The sequence below is a fragment of the Amborella trichopoda genome, chromosome 10 (assembly GCF_054954075.1).
Source record: "Amborella trichopoda isolate Santa Cruz 75 chromosome 10, AtrichopodaSantaCruz75HAP2 v2.0, whole genome shotgun sequence".
In the NCBI taxonomy this organism is placed as follows: domain Eukaryota; kingdom Viridiplantae; phylum Streptophyta; class Magnoliopsida; order Amborellales; family Amborellaceae; genus Amborella; species Amborella trichopoda.
In genome coordinates this window covers 41563594-41582433 of record NC_142345.1, presented here as the reverse complement: position 1 = coordinate 41582433, position 18840 = coordinate 41563594, and the positions used below count along the sequence as shown (strand labels likewise).

The window sequence follows — 18840 nt, the reverse complement described above, 5'->3', positions numbered from 1 at the left end:
AATTCTATAAGACATGTAAGACCAATTATGTTTTATAGGATGGAACGTTCGGCGGTCAAGAAACAAAATATCCATAAGATGAATGTAGTTATGATGAGAATATTAACATGAATGAGTGATAAGATAAGAATTGAAAGAATTCAGAACAAATATATACGAGGGAATTTAGGATTGTTCTGATAGGCGATAAGATCAAAGTAGGACGAGCTATTTACAACGTAAACTAGAGCATATTTGGTTTAAGTGGAAGAGTCTAAAAGGGCAAAGAGAAAGCTAGGACATATACGAAAGTAGTGAAGAGATATGGAAATTTATAGTCACTAAGGATATGAGTTTCAATAAAGCATAATGGTGGAACTTTTTTTTTTTTTCGAGAAACAGTAAAATTTCATTCCATTCTTACTAGAATTACATCACATTCAACCTAATAAACTCAGGGATAGAATTATGCTTACAAAAAATAAAACAAAAAAAAAGATCAAAGACAGTGGGATATAATAATCCTAAATAATTGGGATACAGCTTGAATGATGATGATGCTGATCACAAAAGAATGTCCTATGATCATCAAATAGAGAGAGGGAGACATTCGAATTACTGTTGTACGCGAAGAATGAACTTGCTCTTCAATGGCAACCTGCAACCATGGGCAAGAAAAAGTTATGGAAAGCATTAAAGCAGCCCCTGGTCGTTACTCGTTTGCATGATCCCCTTTTTATGGGGTCTGCCATGGCAGTAAAACGGCACGATGAACCTATTTACCGCATTAATTGTTGTTAGCCATTGAAAATTTGAACAAGGATTCTGAAAATTGATCATAAGAGGCATTGAGCTTAAATTGTAGTGTAAACCATGGGGTTTCATCTAGGCTATGTAACACAGACAAGTGTTTTGTATTTTCTTGCAAATGTTAATATACACGACACCCATGTTAAACATTATAGAAAAATACTTTTTAATATTTCTTCTTCAAACTTAACACCCAAGTGCCTAAATATCACCTAAAATCTCACTCCTCATATTTCTTTAAATCATATACAAACATCTCGTGTTTGAAATATCAGCTTTAAGGTTAGCATTTTTTATACTCGTATTTGTGTCAGATTAACACTAATACACATCCATGTCTAGGTAATATTGCATCGAGGTGATTAAACTTAAAATAAGTAATACCTAGAAAGCATATGTGTATCTCATATAGACAATTAAATGAAAATATTGCATTCACCCAAAAAATGAGGAGAAAATGATGCCATTCTCAATGAATGCGTATCATCTATTTAGCGGAAAATAGATCTAGGACTCCAAGAACTCAAAATAAATATTTTTTGAGATTGTTTATTTCCTGAATCATTTGATATGCAATATCCCAGTCCAAAATATTCTCTATTTCCCAACAATGGAACTTGATATAACTCCCCTAGAAACCTCTTACTTTCAGTGGAAAAGAATCTCTCATGCGGGGGTTCTATGCTCTTTCCAAGTTCATCGTACAAGACCATATTGTTAGAGATAAAAACATAACATATATACAATAAACAACAACATTACTAACAATGATAAATATGGCGCCCCAAAACCACAAACACAGACTATTCTAAACCATCCCTTTCTATTTGATCTCATAACAGAAGTTTTTGCAAACTCATATTTAGGTGCTTCCTTAGTATGTTACACACAAATCATGGTATTGAGTTTTAAGATGCTTTTCTGGGAAGAGAAGCCTGTGTAACTCTAATCTCGAATGAGCTGCCAATGCAAGAGAAGACTCATCTGGGTTCTCTCTCAAAACAGCCAAGGCAGCTACGTACGCTTTTCGTGCTTCTTCCATGGCATGTAGCTGGTTATCATCTATGGGTTCCTGGAAAAGAAAGGAAAATCACAGCCAGGTTTAAGAGAGAGAAACAACTTATATTTAGTAGGTCGCCCTGGTTCGTGAATTATGATGAAAATGGTGATAACAACCTAATACTTACTTAAGAAGGATAAATATTTTCCAGAGGTGACACTGGAAGACATTGATCTTTTAATCTCCCATACACAAACAAAAGGGGAGGGAGGGAGGGGGTAGAGAGCAGGGAGAGAGAGAGAGAAAGAGAGAGCGAGAGATGCAACCATCGTACCTACCACCAATCTGCTAATCAAACAGATCAATGGCAGGCAGCTCTCAACAGCCTCCATATACATTTCAAATTTTCGACTTCAACTTTATCAAAAATGGTATCTTCTTCACATTGCTCTTGATTCTTAATTTTAATAGCAAGAAGATAAGGACAATTTTTTTTTACTTTTGAGCCATTAAAATTAAGAAACACAAATTAATAAATAGATCCCTTCTGTGGAAAACAAAGGATGCTTGGGGGTCTCCATGTGAAATACAAAAACAAGATGGAAACAACTACAAGTCTACAAAATTTTAGTTGTGCCTCTTGATGATCAATGTGCTTGGTGGACCAAACTTGGCAGCATTTACCAGAGGATATCAGTTATGTGAAAATTGGATGACATAGGAAATGAAGATAATCAAATAAGGAGACTTTGGAGTTTCTTATTATCTCTTTAAAATGGGAATGAGAGAGTATGGCAAGGAAACCTAATTCAGTATTTCTATAACTCCACTTTCTCTCTCTGTGCAAGTTAGGCCAAGCTGAAAAGAAGATTAAACAAGCAATCAAGCAAAAGAAAAAAAACGGCTTGAAGACAAGAAGTAATCAAAGATGAAAATAAAGGAGTTTTTCCTGAACTTTTGTTATGTTATTTATTTCGCTTTTTAATATTTTCTTCCTACTCTTACTTAGGCTATTTCTTTTTCTACAGTTCCTTTTTTGGTTTTTTTTTCTTTTTCCAAACTCCTGTTCTCCTTTTCTTTTTGTTCGTCTAGCTCTTATCTCGTTCTTGTTTCATTTTCCTTGCATTCTGATATTTTTGGCTTGATCTCTTAGGATTCTCTTTTTATGGATTGTAGAAAATTAAATCGACCACCATGGACAACGGGGGAGCCACAATGATGTCCCTTCGAATGGCCATTTCCAAGAACAAATAAAAAGTGATAACTAAAAAACACTAAGAAAATTGAAGAGAGAACACTGAGAACTAAATCCAAAAACAAGCATGACTATTTTGGGTAATGTTAGAAACTTTTGGATATGTTTAATATTTTCTATATTTTACAAACAAAATATATAATATGAATGCCCCCTCTCAAAACTGATTCTATATTTTTTTGTAAATTTTGAATGGGTTGTGATGTTTTGAGAGGTTATCAGCTTTATATATGGGAAGAATTTATATCTAATTTAAAGGTCACCTGTTATGCAAATATCTTCGATGAGAAGTGTGGATGGGAAAACAACCAAATACAATCATCAAAGTGAATCTTCCAAGTTGAAAACATAGAAAAACAGAACTGTGTGAAGACGACAAGCTTACCATAGCAGGAAGCAGATCCAAGGAGTCATCAATCGTCCAATCATCATCGTCAATTAGTACTGTCGAGTCTTTCTCCTCTGCAGTCTCGAATATATGCATGAGAGTACCAACCTCATTGTGCATAGAGTCTAGGTGCTGACGAAGCTCCTCAGTTTTACGATTTGACGTCTTTACTTCCCACTCTAACTTCTCCAGCACAGCTTGCTTATCTGCAAGCTTGATCTGAGCACGAAGGAACAATGCATTACTTACGTCATCAGTTTTACTATTTTGTCACCATGGTAATTCTTTTTTATTCTTTCAGCAGACTCTCTCTCTCTCTCTCTCTCTCTCACACACACACACACACACACACACACATATGGATCCACCTTGGTTGGAAAGCTGCATTACATTGGGACCAGTACATGCTAAAAGCATGTAGTGTTTCCCTCCTGGCAATTGGGTTTTGAGATAATTGATACAATTGCCGGGGCGCTTACAAAATTTCCACTGGTCAAGCAATGGCTAGAGTTAAGGATCTAAATTCAACTAGGTTTTCATTTAATTAGGAAGTTTGTGTTTGCAGCATCAAATCAGGTTCCCAAGAAAGTTGAATATTTCACGCATTTTGGTTGGTTAAGGTCAAGGATATATCTGAAATAATCTCCACTCTCCAGTTAACTGACTTACAATATTCCATGTACTATGAATGGTTAGGAACAAGGAATTACTGAAAACTCACTACACTTAGCTTTTCTGCAGTTCCACAATATCAATAATGTGAAAAGGAAGGTGTTGTTGCTGGATATTATGCACAAGTTCAAAATAATGCTAAATTCGATGCATTGGCTGTATATATATATATATATATATATATATCAAGCCATTTTCGAGGAACTGAAAAACCTAAAAAGCATATCTGGGGAGATAATCGAAGGATCAAAAATCACTAACAATCTGGTATAACAGCTAAATGTAAGTGCAGTTATTTCCAGCCGCAACATAGTAAACTGAAGATTTCAAAATCACAAAAGAAAATCTAGATACCAGAACCATAATGACAGATCAGTAGGCGGGTATGACCAATCGATGCTCTAATGAATAAACTGACATTGTGAATGAAACTTAAATAGACTAAATATAAGAAAATGAACAAAAAATGAAAAGCAGCAACAAAGGAAAAATTTAAATACCTTTGCATCAGAGAGTTGCAGGTGCACAGATCTGATGAAGGTGTCTTTTTCCTCAACCTGGTGTTTCAGTTCATCCAGGGATACCTGGACCAAGTTCATTTGGTTCAGAGAACTCTCTGCAGATTTTAGAATTTCATCCTTCTCAAATAGTTTCTTTTGTAGCTCCTCAACCCGTTCCCTTAGGAGAAGTAATTCCTCTCTATCCCTATCAGAGACCAGTCCCTTTGATGATATCACAAATTCATCAGCACCGCCATCACAATTGTCTCCCTTGTCCCCTGGTTCTCTCCTTGATTTAGAGGTGGCTTGAACTGTTTTCCTTCCCTTTGGCTCAACCACCTGATGAAAGGAACACAAATATTAGAATTGTCTTCTACTAATCACTTCCACCTTAATACATATGGTCATAAGAGGCAGATAAAAATCAAAAACTTCAAAAACAAATGAACATAGAGAAATATCTACCTTGGGATCGGACTGGTAAAACGTAAATTATATGTCCAAATACTAAGTTTCTATGTGATGCCAGTGATATAATTTCTGACGATTACCAAACTACTGAGTGAAAGGTAAGGGTGCTTCGTCAAGTCCTCAGGCACTCACCAATAATCAAATGGCTAGTATTGAAGACAATAACCAACAAACCATGAGGAGTGCCATAGATGGTTAACAAGCTTTGAGCAGAACTTGACCTTAAGCTATTCTCATATTCCCCAAACCAAAGGCCTCACATAAAACTACAATTTCATGTTCCTTTGAACCTTAAAGAAGCCTCCAACATCCAAAGGATTGAGATTGCATTTTAACTACTATAAACGATCAGCTCACCAGAACCAAAAGTCTTTGCATTATAGGAAACTGGATGAATACACCCATATAGTCTAACTACACAATGGAAGCAGTGTTCAGAAGGGTTTGTATACAATGAGACCATTTATCTTTGGTATAGGGTGGTCACAATTACTTATAACCATTCGATGTGAAATCTGATAGCTTGGGTGTGTCACAAAGTTTGAGAAAATTTCTTTTTGAACTTTGAGCTTGGTCCATGAAATAAATGCAGCCACCCAATTTCACATCCAATGGTCAAGATTAATTGTGACCACCTCGTACCAAAGGTAAATGGCCTCATTATATACTTTCCTTTTTTAGAAACAGGAAACCAGGCAGGGCCCAAGCCGAGTGACTCAGGAGAGTCCCAAGTCAGCTCGTGAGACCCGTTTTTTGCAAACCACACTTTTTGAAGCATACCAGCTGGATTTTTTGAAGGCTCAGACAGACTTGGTGTAGAATCAGGTCAGTCTAGGAGTCTGGCTTATCCAGAACCAGCAGGGAGGTGGTTCTAAGCAACTAGGGCAAGTCGAAGTCAGACTTGCTGAGCTTTTAAACACTGGATGGAAGAGTACATCCATTTGATGTCCTCTGATGTTTGGGCTGTTAAGGAACTAAAATAGGAACTTGTTGACACTATTGTATATTGATTGTTGATAAACGCTCTAAAGCAAACATAATTTTCATTGTGATATATTGAAAAGAAAACGAGCTTCAAATAAGCGGAAAAAAATAGCGCACCCATTCCACACAATTTTTGGGGATAGTCTAATGCAGTCAAGCTTCAAACAGGTAAATGACCAGCCTGAACATGTCTAACTATGCTTTCTCTTAGAAAACCATTAATGCTTTAATTTGCACAATAGAACCAACTAGATCAATGGCTCATTGAAATATTTCGCCACACAATAACCTAAAAGGCTGATTCATGGATTTAGACATTTCAACCCATTCAATCTCATCAGAACCCAGTCATGTCCTATCACTGTCATGCATCAAGATTAAAGTAACTAACCATATTTCCCACAAATCCTGGATCCCAAAGTAATGACCACAAAAGAATTATCACAAACATAACAAGAATATTAGATCATCATACGCCAGCATCCTATTCTTTACAAGAAGTAATAAACACGATGCACAAAAATAAGAGCAGCAAAACACAATTCAATCAATAAAGCGCACAATACAATCTCCAAATATGCTTCTCACCTTCCTTGTGTATGAATCTCTGGATGGAGTGCGTGTGTATATTAGAGAAGAGCGGCGCGTGAATGATGAGTTTGGTCTACGATCCTGCAATAAAATTACAAAATCAAATACACAAGAACCAAAGAGAGCTGAGAAAGTAACATCAAACGCAGATAATTCCTGATTAACATGGATAAAAATCATGCCTCTATGATCTAGAACAAACTGGATAAAGAACAAAAAAGAAAAAAGCAAAAAAAGGAATTGCAAGAAAGCCCGTCTTCATATCAAAGTGGTAAATCTAGAATAGCATGAAACTAGGAAGTTCTTGCCCAACTTTATAATCACTCCTCATTTCAAACTCGTTAACACTAAAAGGCTAAAACAGCATGATGATGAAACTATGAATGACCTTTGTTCTCATTACTTTTTCTTCACAGTGTCAATGAAAGAGAAAGTACGGAATTGAGGGGTAATTTGTTTGTTGATGAACAAAATGGGGTACATTTCACCGCAAAAGAATCACTAAGTGGAACCAGATAAAAATGAATGTTCAAGAAAAAGAGGAAAACTACCATCTTTATCATTAATTCATTATATTTGTATACAGTAGAAGATAGCAGAAAGGACTAACAAAAAACACACAAAACTTTTACCTTAAAGATTCAAGAATAGGATATCCGAACTAGAAAATGGGTAGCTAAAAGAAAAAAAAATAACAACCTCCATGATTATTGAATAAATTAAAAAAAATTTAAAAAAAAAATGAAACAGTAGCAATAACAAAAAATGTGAAAAAACAAGGAAGAATTTAGCTAAGACTTGTTCAAAGGGGTTCTTAAATTACTCAAAGAAAAAAAAAAAAAAATCCAATCTTCATCTTCCACAAAAGAAAAGCAAACACGGCCATAAAAAAAGAAAAAATACTTGAAAAAAAAAATGCAGGCAAATCTTACCATAAGAGACTCAACAAGAGGTACGATTTCCACAAGGTTTTTGAATAGAACTCTATCCACGTTTCCATTAGGATGGGATGTAGAAGTAGGGGATGACTGCTCAGAGAGCCATCCTTTACTGTTGTCCCTGAAATACTGTTGCTCCATGGCCATGACCAGAAGAACCCTAAAAAAAAAAGTAACAAAAACCCTAGAATTTGTCCATGGAAGTGAGATCCAGAAAGAACCTCAGAAATTTCCAGGGCAAAAGAGGCAAAACTAGATCACATGGCACTTCTGGGAATTCAAAAACTGGTGTTTTGGAAAACCCCATACAAATCTACTACGATCCTACATTTCGCGATGAGAGACAGATCCAAGAAGAAAAAACATAAAAAACCTAGCAAAATCTAGTGCAAATAAATGTAGGTGAAAATCACTGAGCTTTCTGATAATTCAAAGCGTTTTTTTTTTTGCAGAAGTAAAAACGCATTAACTGCTGAGAAAGGAGTGCTGTTGAAGTTGTGATTGCGGAGAAAGCCGGATGAACAAGAATGCTCCTTTGTTTTAAAATTATTACAAGAGTAACCTCAATTTTGAAACTTTGGGCAAGCGCTTACTTCTCCTTAACTTTTGGTCAAATGACCCTTGAGGACAAAACCTTGGATAAATGAACGTTGGCATTATGAAACAGGTGCGGTTTGTATAGAGCCGAGGCTCTAAACCATCGAAGTAAAATGCACCTTCAAATAGTATCCAGAAATTTGGTTTCAATATTAGATCTTCGTGATAGCCATAAGCGATATTTTTATTTTTAATTATAAAGGTGGCCTTTATATAAGGTTGAGGTTCTAAACAATCAAAATAAAGAGTACCTTTAAATAGTATTGAAAGATATTGTTTTCGTATTTAAAATCTTTTTGATAAAAAAAAAAAAAGATCTCTAATTATACAATTTAAAGCTTCAAAAACAGTATGGATTGATCAAATTGATGAACAGTTATAAATTTGGAAAATTGACGGTTCAAAAAATGCATGACAATATGTATTATTTCTAAGATTTAAAACTATTTTTTGTCATGTCCATATATCCTGAGGTCGAGATTATCGTTTGGAGGATTTTTTGACATCAAGACAACTTCTTCTAATGAAATATTGAGGTGCACCTTAATTTGATTGTTAAGGGTCTCAACCTTATGTAAAACCTTTTCTTTATGAAAATGTTGCAATTGTAGAGGTGTAAGTAGTTACGACTAGGGGTGAGAACGGGTCGAATTGGGGCTAGATCCGACTAGATTTGGATTTAAATCTGAATAGTTTACATTGGATCTAAATCGGATCTGGGTTCAAACGGGATCCTAGATATTTGGATTTGAATCCAAATCTGAATACTATGTATCATATCCATATCTAAATCTGAATAGTATACATCTGGATCCAGATCCTGATCCTGATTATGTATGTACTATTTTAAAAAATTATATATATAAAATAAAAATTTACTATTTAAAAAAAATAAATCTAGATCCACCTGAACCTTGATTTGATCCAATTTTCAATTCAGATCTTTTTAGATCTGGATCCAAATCTGAATAGGGTCCAAAATCTAAGTTTTGGATGCGGATGGGGTCAATTCTCACTCCTAGTTGGAACTAGTAGTTGGGACTTGGGAGCCGCAGGGTGGCTAGTTTTTGCTAGGCTGTTCATGCAGCCTTGACTCACTGACTACTTCGATCCAAGTTCAACCTCTACGCCAGCACCACACACAATTGAGCACATATGCGTAGGGACCCAAGTGTTTAAAAGGGCCATGGCCCAATTTTATTCAATCTCTTTAAAGGTACAAAAGGGTACACTACTACAAAAACTCCTCGATGATATAGTCATGGTTTTATATAAACACATGTTTAAGATTTGTTCAAAATATTAACAAACATTTGGCAACCGGCCTCTACCACGATCATTGGCGCACTGCGCACCATGACAGCATCATGATGACCCAACATGACTGTTGCAGGCCTTAGCCAGGTCCTTGCAAGCACCAAGTGTCGTGCCGCAAATGCCGCCTAATAGTAGGGGTGGCCTAGGCAGACCATGTTAGCTCGGGCCTAAAAAATTAGGGCTCGAGCCACAAAATGTGGCTCGAGGGCCAAGCAACCATAACCCGAAGATAGGGCTAGTCCAAGGCTAGCCTAGTTTAGCCCTTGCCAGTCCTCTTTTTTTATTTTTCCTTCTTCAATTTGTTTTTTTTATTTCATTTGACCTGGCCTGGCGTTGATAGGGCCCGGGCTAGTGCCTCCCAATCTGAGCCTGCCGGTGCATGGCCGGTCCACCCTATAAGAACTAGGGCCAACGCTAGCTCAGCCCCATGCCGGCCCTGCTTTGACAGCATCCCAAGTGATGCACAATGTCTAACACCGTTGTCATCATTTGTTAAAATGTATATACAAGATGAATTATTGAATATTTTACTATTTTTATTTAATTTCAATAAACTTATCAAAATACAATATGATCATCAAACACTTTTTTTTTTAAAAGCAAAATATTATCTAATTAATAAATTAGATGTATTCTCTAAGCTATTACAAACTTACAAACAAGCATCTAGTTAATATTTGTAGCTTTTTTCCTTTGGGTGGGTTCCTTGACATTTGAATAATGTAGCTTTTGTGGCCACTAAACCATATGCTCAAACCTTGGATTTGTATTTTTCTTGTTCCACGAACCATTAGCCCGAATCTAATCTTTTTCCGGTTCTTCTTACATTTTAGGGACAAGTATAGCATGCACCTGTAGGAGCAAATTGCACATTTACTCTTTCACGTAATACATGAATTTTTTATTATTATTTTGAACGTTTGCAAAACATCTTTTGTCTGTCTACGGCAAAATTTCAACAAAAAAATTAAGGCTATTTTTTACTTTGAGCAATTCAAAGCTAGATATAATTTGGATTGTTTTTCAGGGCTGCAAATCATTTATTTACTCACATGAATAATGATGACTTTTTATCAAGATTGTATATGATATGACCATTTATTTTTTATACAAGGATGTCACCAATCACATTTTTGAATGCGAAATCCAATATATGAAAGTGTGTCGCAATATTTGAGAATTTTGTTTTGGATTTATGCCTAAACAATGAGAAATCCTCAACCACCCGATTTAAAATCTAGTGGTCAATGATGATTGTGAATTTTTTGCATCAAAAGTAAGTGGATACAATTCATTTTTTACTGCCAATACAAACAATAGTAATCATTAAGATTTTCAACTTTGTTTTTTATTTTCCATTGACCAAAATTTAGACATTTCTTGATTTGTGCATGTTATCCTTGCACAAAACCATGGTAATCTTCTATATATTGTTCCAATTTTTTCGCATAGAACCAGAGAGGAATTTTCAATATCAGTCGTAATAAAAAGAGGGTGGGGAGGGGAATTTTGAGATAAGCATGTTTCGTGATTTGGTGACCAGCAAAAATTTATTTAAGGTTGCAACTTTATATCATAGAAGTAATGTGTAGCTCCAAAATCCAAAAAAGAGTGTCATGAAGTTGAAAAACTTTGTAATTGATCATCTCGACCTCGAGATATATGGTTATAAAGGAAAAAAATAATTCAAAGTCCTAAAAATAAAGTATCCTACAACAAGTTATTTGGATCGTCTATTTTCAAAATTTCAAATGCTTATAAAGTTGCTTGCTCTTCACTGCTTATGAAATTTTAAATTTCATAATTAATATTGAACAAATATTTGAAAAATTGTTTCATTCGAGTTGGACTGCATTTCTACATATGCGGACCATAAAGAGTAAAGCATCCATCTTAAAGAGGGATGCAAGTAGTTGTTCCATTTAAAACAATGGAAACTAACGGTCCAACTGTTTTCTCACAATAATTATTATTTCTAGGTTTTAAATTTATTTATTTTTTATATTCATGATCACAATATTAGAGATTACATGTCTTTAGAAATTAAGACTTAAAATCTATCTCAATAACAGATTTATTAAGAGATCTCATTTCTATATGCACGCTTGATGCATAGAAACCGGTTCCTAAAAATTTAAAAACCACCATAAGGTTTCTAACACAACGAAAAATTAGAGGCAGGCTTTGTACTTTGTAAGGTTAGCACCTTACACAAACCTCCCTCATTAGGATTAATGAATAAGGTATCAAGTTTCGGTTGGTGCCTTAGGGTCGGTAATGTGTAGGGGTATTATGATAAAGTCTAAAAAAATCGGAGGACCTTTTCGTAAATTATTTGCTTTGGACTTAGGCCGGCCTTTGTCCGAAATACGCGTTCTTGAGCCTTTTGGCAGCATTCACGCCTTTCTGTTGATACGCGAAAAATGACCAAAATAGCCTAACTATTTCAATTCCCATATGACTATTTTGCCCCTTGTCTTTTGCCTTAGGACGTGATATTCATAAGGCGGATAATCTGTTTTATTGCACGGCCAAGATCTATCAAGGAAACCACGTCTCTCCACATCAACACCATCCATTCTACTAAACAATGATCTTACACTTTCGATGATGAGAAATTCATGTCTCGTGGTGTGTACATGTAATAGTGTTTTATAATCCGGAGACGGGTTTCTAGATCCCCACAGTTGGAACAATCTGGATCGGCCGGAGCGGCAATCCCAAATGAAAATAAATATGGAAAAAGCAAAAAAAAAAAAAAAATGCTTGGAGCTATAGATCGAGGAACATAGTCTTTCAAACAAATTTATTTGATAAGCTACAAATTAGTGAAGGTCGAGCTGATTATTGACTCTAAAGAAAATTAACTTGGTCGGTTGCCAATCTCCAATTAGATGGTTGTTTCCAATCCAAATCAACGATTCTGAAAGTCATGTAATTTAAATGTCGCGTATGGATCAAAGAGCCATGTATATAGTCAAAACAATTTATTGGCTGGTTTGTCATGCGTAGATAGATAGAACTGTGAAACAAATGTTAGACTCAAAAGAGGGAAGAGATAAAGAAGAGATTCAATGTGATTAAAGCTGCAAGACCCAGGTTTCATGGGGCTTCTTCGTCGATGAAGATTTCGAATTTGATACCATTCTCCTTGCTTCATGAAGCGGATCAATTGATTCAGATATAAACTTACAAGGTAGGCTGACTTTGTGATTAAATGAGAAAGACATGTCATGAAACTTCTTGTTATGAGTTATAAACCATGTTACGAACTTGCCACGGCGAGGGGGGTCACTCGGGCGAGTCCCTTGAGTAACTGGAACTAAAAATAGAATCAATGTAATAAATGCCCAATAATTTACTTTTAAAAGAACAAAAATGAAAGAAATAAAATAAATGCAGTTATGATAAACAAAACCAAAATCAACATTCTAAATCATTTTAAAAAGTATAGAAAAATGGATCCAAAAAAATTGAATCATAGGGATATTATTAAAAAAAAATCTTTAAAAAAAGGAAATATAAAAATCAAGATTGTGGAAAAAAATATTCACCAATCTTTGCGCCCATGCATATAAGGAAAAGTTTATATGAGGATGCTACCTTATAATGTAGAACTACTGATGCCCCTCAAAAATCCATCGGAAAAGGTAATTTTAATGTTGAAAACCCCTTTGATTGATCATCTCAATATCGATATGTATGACTATGAAAAATAAAAAGATTTTAAGTCACAAAAATAGTGCATTTTACAACATATTATCTACACCATCCATTTTCAAGATTTTCATATGTTTATTGATCTACTTGATTTTAACCATTTTTTAAATTTAAAATTTTATAATTAGATATGAAAATAGATTTTGAGATAATCCTAATAACATTTTACTTCAAAATTATATACCATGATAAAATTTGAAAGGCACCATACCTCTACACCTATGTAGGGTCCGTATGCCAACTACACCCTACATTTAATTGTCCATTTTCTAATTTCTTGTGTTTGTACAAACACAGCGGTACTGAAGTGAACACATGGCTTTAGTTGGAGTATTTTTCTTTTCTTTTTTTTTTTTTTTAATAAGTGCGATAATTCATTAAGATAATAAAAAGTTATAAAAGGAAAAGAAAAAGAAAAACAAGGAAAAAGAAACAAAGGAAAGAAAGGGAGAGGAAACATAAAGCCAAAATGCTAAGAGGCTAAACTGTTGGTATCGTGGGGCAGTAGCCCTCTTAGCCAGGAGATCCGCATCAGAGTTGTAGCCGCGATGTACATGAATAAAGAACGGATCTCGTCCCCTAATAAACATAAAGATATCATCCATAACTACACTAAGTCTCTAAGGCATGACATCCGGATTCAGACACCATGTGATAACATTGGCAGAGTCACCTTCAATAATAATTTTGTAATGCATCTAGTCAAATCTACCGACACCTATCTTCATAGCCAAAAGCTCCACTTCATTGATTTCTCAGGGGTGAAGCCTGCCATAATAAGACCATATCGTACAACCATTACGGTCCTGAAGCAGGCCTTCATAACCAGAGAGTTGTCCCCTAACACTACCATCAAATTTTATTTTAAACCGGCCTATAGGAGGCTTCGTCAAAACTCGATGAAGTTGAGCACGAGTCTTTATTAACAGCAACAACTCACTGAGATGTGAGAAGCAAGACAAATTGGGGACAACTAATAATGGGAGAGAGGCATAGGCCCAAGTCAGTGAGAAAGTCCCTGGCCTGTCCTTTAAACGTTCTCAAGTTTCTCTCCTTCTAAAGGTTTCAAAGAGAGGTTGCAACAATAATTTTCTAAAGATTGATACCCAACGACACAAAAGGAGGGCTCCAAATCTGTTGCATAAGAGTAGGGACATCCGAGGCCCAAGGTCCATGCCAATTGGTCAAACAAGCAAGCCATTCTCACATAGCTACCGCATAGGTGCAGTCAAGGAAACATGGATCAATTCCTCGTCCTCCTTTATCCTCATTGCATAAAAGACAAACATTAGTGATGATCATTCCCCCCCTCATCTGAAGCTGATTCATAATAAACAACATTTTAATGCAAGGAGCCACATAAAAGGACTTGACTCCAAGGGGCACATTACTTTTCCAGAATTTGGCCAAATGGTGTTTGTCCTGAATGTATTTGTACCTGCTCACCACTTCATGTAAAGAGCAAATGGAGAACACTCCATGCGCCTCTAAACTCCAGATGATTCTATATGGTTTCCTCGGGTAAAAGCAAAAGCTATATAGAGCCGCCAACAAGGAAGCATATTCATCTGCAACATTACGATCCACTATTCTAATGGAAAGGAAATCATATATGTTGTCCTTCCACAAAAATGATCATGTTGTCTACCGGTTTTTGAGTGGATTTTCTATATACTTCAGGATACACCAACTTCAGACGGAAGTCCCTAGCCATTTAGTGTTGGGTTTATGTGGCATTTAAAGGACTTATGAGTTTGCATTTAAAGGACTTATGAGTTTGTATTGAAATACTTTCATTATAGTGAAACTTAAATTTAGTGGGAGTATGGTCCCTCAAGGACCATATTAAATAAATGATGTTTTGCTTATACCGGATTGTGCTTATCGATATATGCAGGACAGTTGGAAAACCCAATGTACTTGGTCATAAATAATTAATCGAAGATGGTTTTGGGTCAGCCCTTGATAAGGTCGAAGCTTATGTTTAGATAAGAGAGTCGAGGGACTATGTGTGTGTGATGGTAGGCCTACTGAGACGGGGCCCAAAACATTATTCATGTTCCATCACATGGCATGTGTATAGATAGATCATTTTGGAAAACCAGATATCCACCTTTGGGTGAAGCATACGCGTGTGCGAGAGATACCCCTATGCGTCACAGAGCTGTGGTCGCATCAGGTCATGGTGACCTTTGACTCATTTGTAAGAGAGGACCTCTAATCCACAGACTGGGATTGCGACCCCTTGATTCATCGACCTTACTTTGGTTACTTGCTAATGAGCCCCTGTTTGGACTGTGGGTCATGGAAAATATTGGGTGGGTTCGATAAAGCTAGTGTGGTCTGTAGTCTACAGTTGAAGGTGGAGTACCTCATCATTACATATTAGATTTCTAAAATCATATAGATCATTTTCCCATCATATTAATTTAAATGTATTCATTTTTATTATTGAAATGATTTTAGTTTATTATTTGAGTTTTTATGAAATTCTCAATATTTTATTTGTGATTTTTGAACTTATAAAAATACAGTTATTGTTATTACAAAGTTATAAATATTCAATTTTTAAAAAATATATTTTTATAAAAAATTCATGGGGGCCCATAGTGCATATGGGCCCACCATGTAGCACGTGGGTGGGGGCCCGTATGTGCCACAAAAAGGTGGCACGCCCCACTCTATTTGGATTCTCTTGGCACGATCGTCAATGCAAAGTAGGTTCCCATAATGACCGATTCACTCTATCAATCCAGGCTTTTAAACACGGATTAAACGACAAAATATATGCAATATTTAATTAAAATATAAAATTTAAATAATTTATGATTAACTTCCAAAATTATCATTATTATTCTTTATCTCATTTACACATGGAAAAAATTTATATAGAGCCAAGGCTCTATGCAATCAAATTAGAGTTCACCTCAAAAATTTCATTAGAAGAGGTTTTTTTTTATGCCCAAATAACCACAAATTGATCATATTGACATCAAGATGTATTGACGTGAGAAAAAAATGGGTTTCAAGTTTTGGAAATAGTGCACCTTCTAATATATTTTTGGACCGCCAATTTTCAAGATTTTTATATATTTGTTCGATCTATACTATTTTTGAAGCTTTAAATTTTATATAAAAATATATTTTAGGGTTATCACAAAGATTTATATTATTAAAACCGCATTTTTCGACACTATTTAAAGATGCGTTTTTTTTTTATTGTTTGGAGCCTCGGCTCTATGCTAACCACACCCTTTACTCATTGGTCATTGCACGTATCTTGCACCGCACGTGAATCGCCTAAGTCCACTAGTTTCGATGATCCCAGGCATGATATCATTCCGGGTTTATACTTCATAGACCACCCCTCACAAGACTCGGGTTTGGCGCCGTTAAATTGTTAACCCGCTTTGCCCTAGAACGCGTGTAAAATCCCGTCACCGCTGCTTCGCCTCCGCCGCTCCTGCACTCTCCCGCCTCCGCTCTTTCTCTCTCTATATCTTCTAGTTCTCTCTCTACATATATTCATCCACACTGTCCCCTTCTTCTGCAATCTTTGGGTCTCGTCTGCCATTTGTGAGCTTCTCGTCTTTAGCATCAACCATCCATTGTTTCTTTACAAACTTCAGTTGTTTTCATCGTGAAACACATTATTCAAAGTAGGGTTTTCTGAGCAGGAGGAGAAAATGGTGGGTGTGGATGAGGGCAACGAGTTGTTGCAGTTGTTCGTCAAGATTGGGTTGGATGAGCGCACTGCTCGCAATGCTCTCGTCAATTCGAAGGTCACTTCGAATTTAACTGCAGTCATTCATGAGGTATTTCATTGACTATTTATTTCTCCTCTTCTGCGAATTATAGTTGCATTTTTTGGTTAATTTTAATGATGCGAAGTGTCATGAAACTGCATTTTTGTAGCAATTTGCTATCTTTGCTGAAAGCTGCAAAATTTGGCATTCTTTCCTGGCTGAAAGTTGCTGTATTTTGCTGAAAAGTCAAGAAGGACTGGTTTAATTTTCGAAAATATTTTCAAGATCAGTAATTAAAAAACCAGACAATAAAGGGCAGAAAACCAGAGAAGTATTGGGTGGATAACCAGAAATTTTTGCCTGAAAATCTTTGTGGGAGGAAATAAAGGCCTGAAAACCAGAAACTTTTTGGGTGGAAATTTATTGAATCAAAATGATTAACATTTGATTCAAAACTTTGAGTTAAAGTTGACTTCAAAAGAAACTTTGAGTTAAAGTTTTAAATGATATATATATATTTTTTTTGATTCTGTGTAACTTTTCAGGCAAAAATTTTGAAGATTCAAAATTGTAATGATTTCGAGTCAAAGTTTAAATGATTTTGTTTGAATGGGTAAAGTTTAATTGATTTTGGTTTAAAAATTTAATTATTTAAACAATATTGTTTAAGACGAAATTATTTGTAAGTAGTTAAAGCCACAGATATTCAATGTGTAAGTTTTTAAAGATTTTATTTTTCTTTTTTCCCAGTTTCTTTTTGAGTTGAATCCTATTGGACTGGGTGATCCAGAACTGAAGCAGCAATACTTGGGTGTCCGGGGAACTGTGTAGGATCCGATTCTGATTTTTAAAACACTTGTTTCGGGGGAAAGAGTTAAAAATACTAGACAAAGAAAAGTTGTTCAACATCAAGAGTCATTCGGAATCTTAAATATTTTACATGTTATTGATAATTATTTGTTTTTGGTTAATATAGCTTTATTTGTTTGGATTTTTTAAATCTCTTTATCTTTTTTTTCTTTTTTTTTTTACATTTTATAGTTCAATTCAACATGCCCCGATAACCAGTGGCCTAGGGTGGATGGGTTCTTTGCCATATAAGTTCCAAAATATGCAATGTGCCTGATTATTTGTTTTTGGTTGATATAGTTATTTCTTCCAAATTTTTTAAAGCTGGTTATCTTTTATGTTTTTTTTTTTGACATTTTATCGTTCACTTCAGCACCACTCAGGTCTCCAGGAAATTGGGTCTGCACAGGTTGGTAGGTTGTTGTAACGATTTTCCAGAAGATTCCAGTGGGCTAGGGTGGATTGGTTTCCTGCAATATAAGTTCTGAAATATGCATTTGCCTTTGTACAAACTTTCTCAGACACTGTTTGCACAATTAACAAACGTTTACTACCGAAGTTTATACACATGGAAACCATGCTCTAAAAGTTACTTCATTCATAAATAGAACTTATTACATAAATTAGAATTTTAAATAGAATATATTAAATGGATATGGTAGCAGTAGTGTGTTGTCTTTGTTTATTCTTCTCTTTTTGGTGAAAAATCTTGTGCAGGCTGGAGTTGCAGATGGATGTAGTAAGTCAGTTGGAAATCTACTTTACATGGTATGTGCTCTTTAGTCTTACTGAATTCTGCACCAACATATTTGTTTCTACTTCTAAATTTATTTGTTTAGCTGCTAAACTTTTTTAACCATGTCAACAGGTTGGGACTAAATTTCCGGCCAATGCACTTGTTCATCGGCCATTTTTGCTCGAATACATAGCATCATCCAAGGTACAACTTCTGATTTGTTATCTGTTCTATATTTGTTATGTTGCATTTATTTCTGTTAAGTTATGAACTTCATGAGGGTGTGC

General features: G+C 35.4%; 2 protein-coding genes and 1 non-coding gene across 4 annotated transcripts in view; 1 reads left to right on the top strand and 2 right to left on the bottom strand.

Annotated features, from left to right (window-relative positions):
* Window positions 1-399: 399 nt before the first annotated feature.
* Window positions 400-7929, bottom strand: MPB2C (movement protein binding protein 2C). Of its 2 annotated transcripts, XM_088849026.1 has the most exons (6): window positions 7583-7929; window positions 6648-6731; window positions 4605-4943; window positions 3430-3651; window positions 1812-1861; window positions 400-637 (listed from the first exon to the last, which is right to left on the bottom strand). In XM_088849026.1, exons 1-6 carry the CDS (start codon window positions 7733-7735, stop codon window positions 595-597), a joined length of 891 nt encoding a protein of 296 aa, XP_088705152.1. In that variant the 5' UTR covers window positions 7736-7929; the 3' UTR covers window positions 400-594. The 2 variants fall into 2 exon arrangements, with proteins under 2 accessions (XP_088705152.1, XP_006844060.1); XM_006843997.4 differs by lacking the exon at window positions 400-637 and having other exon boundaries at window positions 1594-1861.
* A 2935-nt stretch (window positions 7930-10864) lies between these two features.
* On the bottom strand, window positions 10865-10971 carry LOC148780240 (U6 spliceosomal RNA). Its single transcript, XR_016043478.1, has one exon. It is a non-coding gene; the product is annotated as a U6 spliceosomal RNA (small nuclear RNA).
* Window positions 10972-16601: 5630 nt separating this feature from the next.
* Window positions 16602-18840, top strand: part of OVA9 (glutamine-tRNA ligase, putative / glutaminyl-tRNA synthetase, putative / GlnRS) — a 33733-nt gene continuing 31494 nt past the window's right edge. The window contains exons 1-4 of the mRNA XM_006843998.4: window positions 16602-16798; window positions 16900-17037; window positions 18535-18585; window positions 18686-18757. Coding sequence (XP_006844061.2) covers window positions 16909-17037; window positions 18535-18585; window positions 18686-18757 — 252 coding nt within the window. The 5' untranslated portion in view covers window positions 16602-16798; window positions 16900-16908. The remainder of the gene's footprint in view (window positions 16799-16899; window positions 17038-18534; window positions 18586-18685; window positions 18758-18840) is intronic.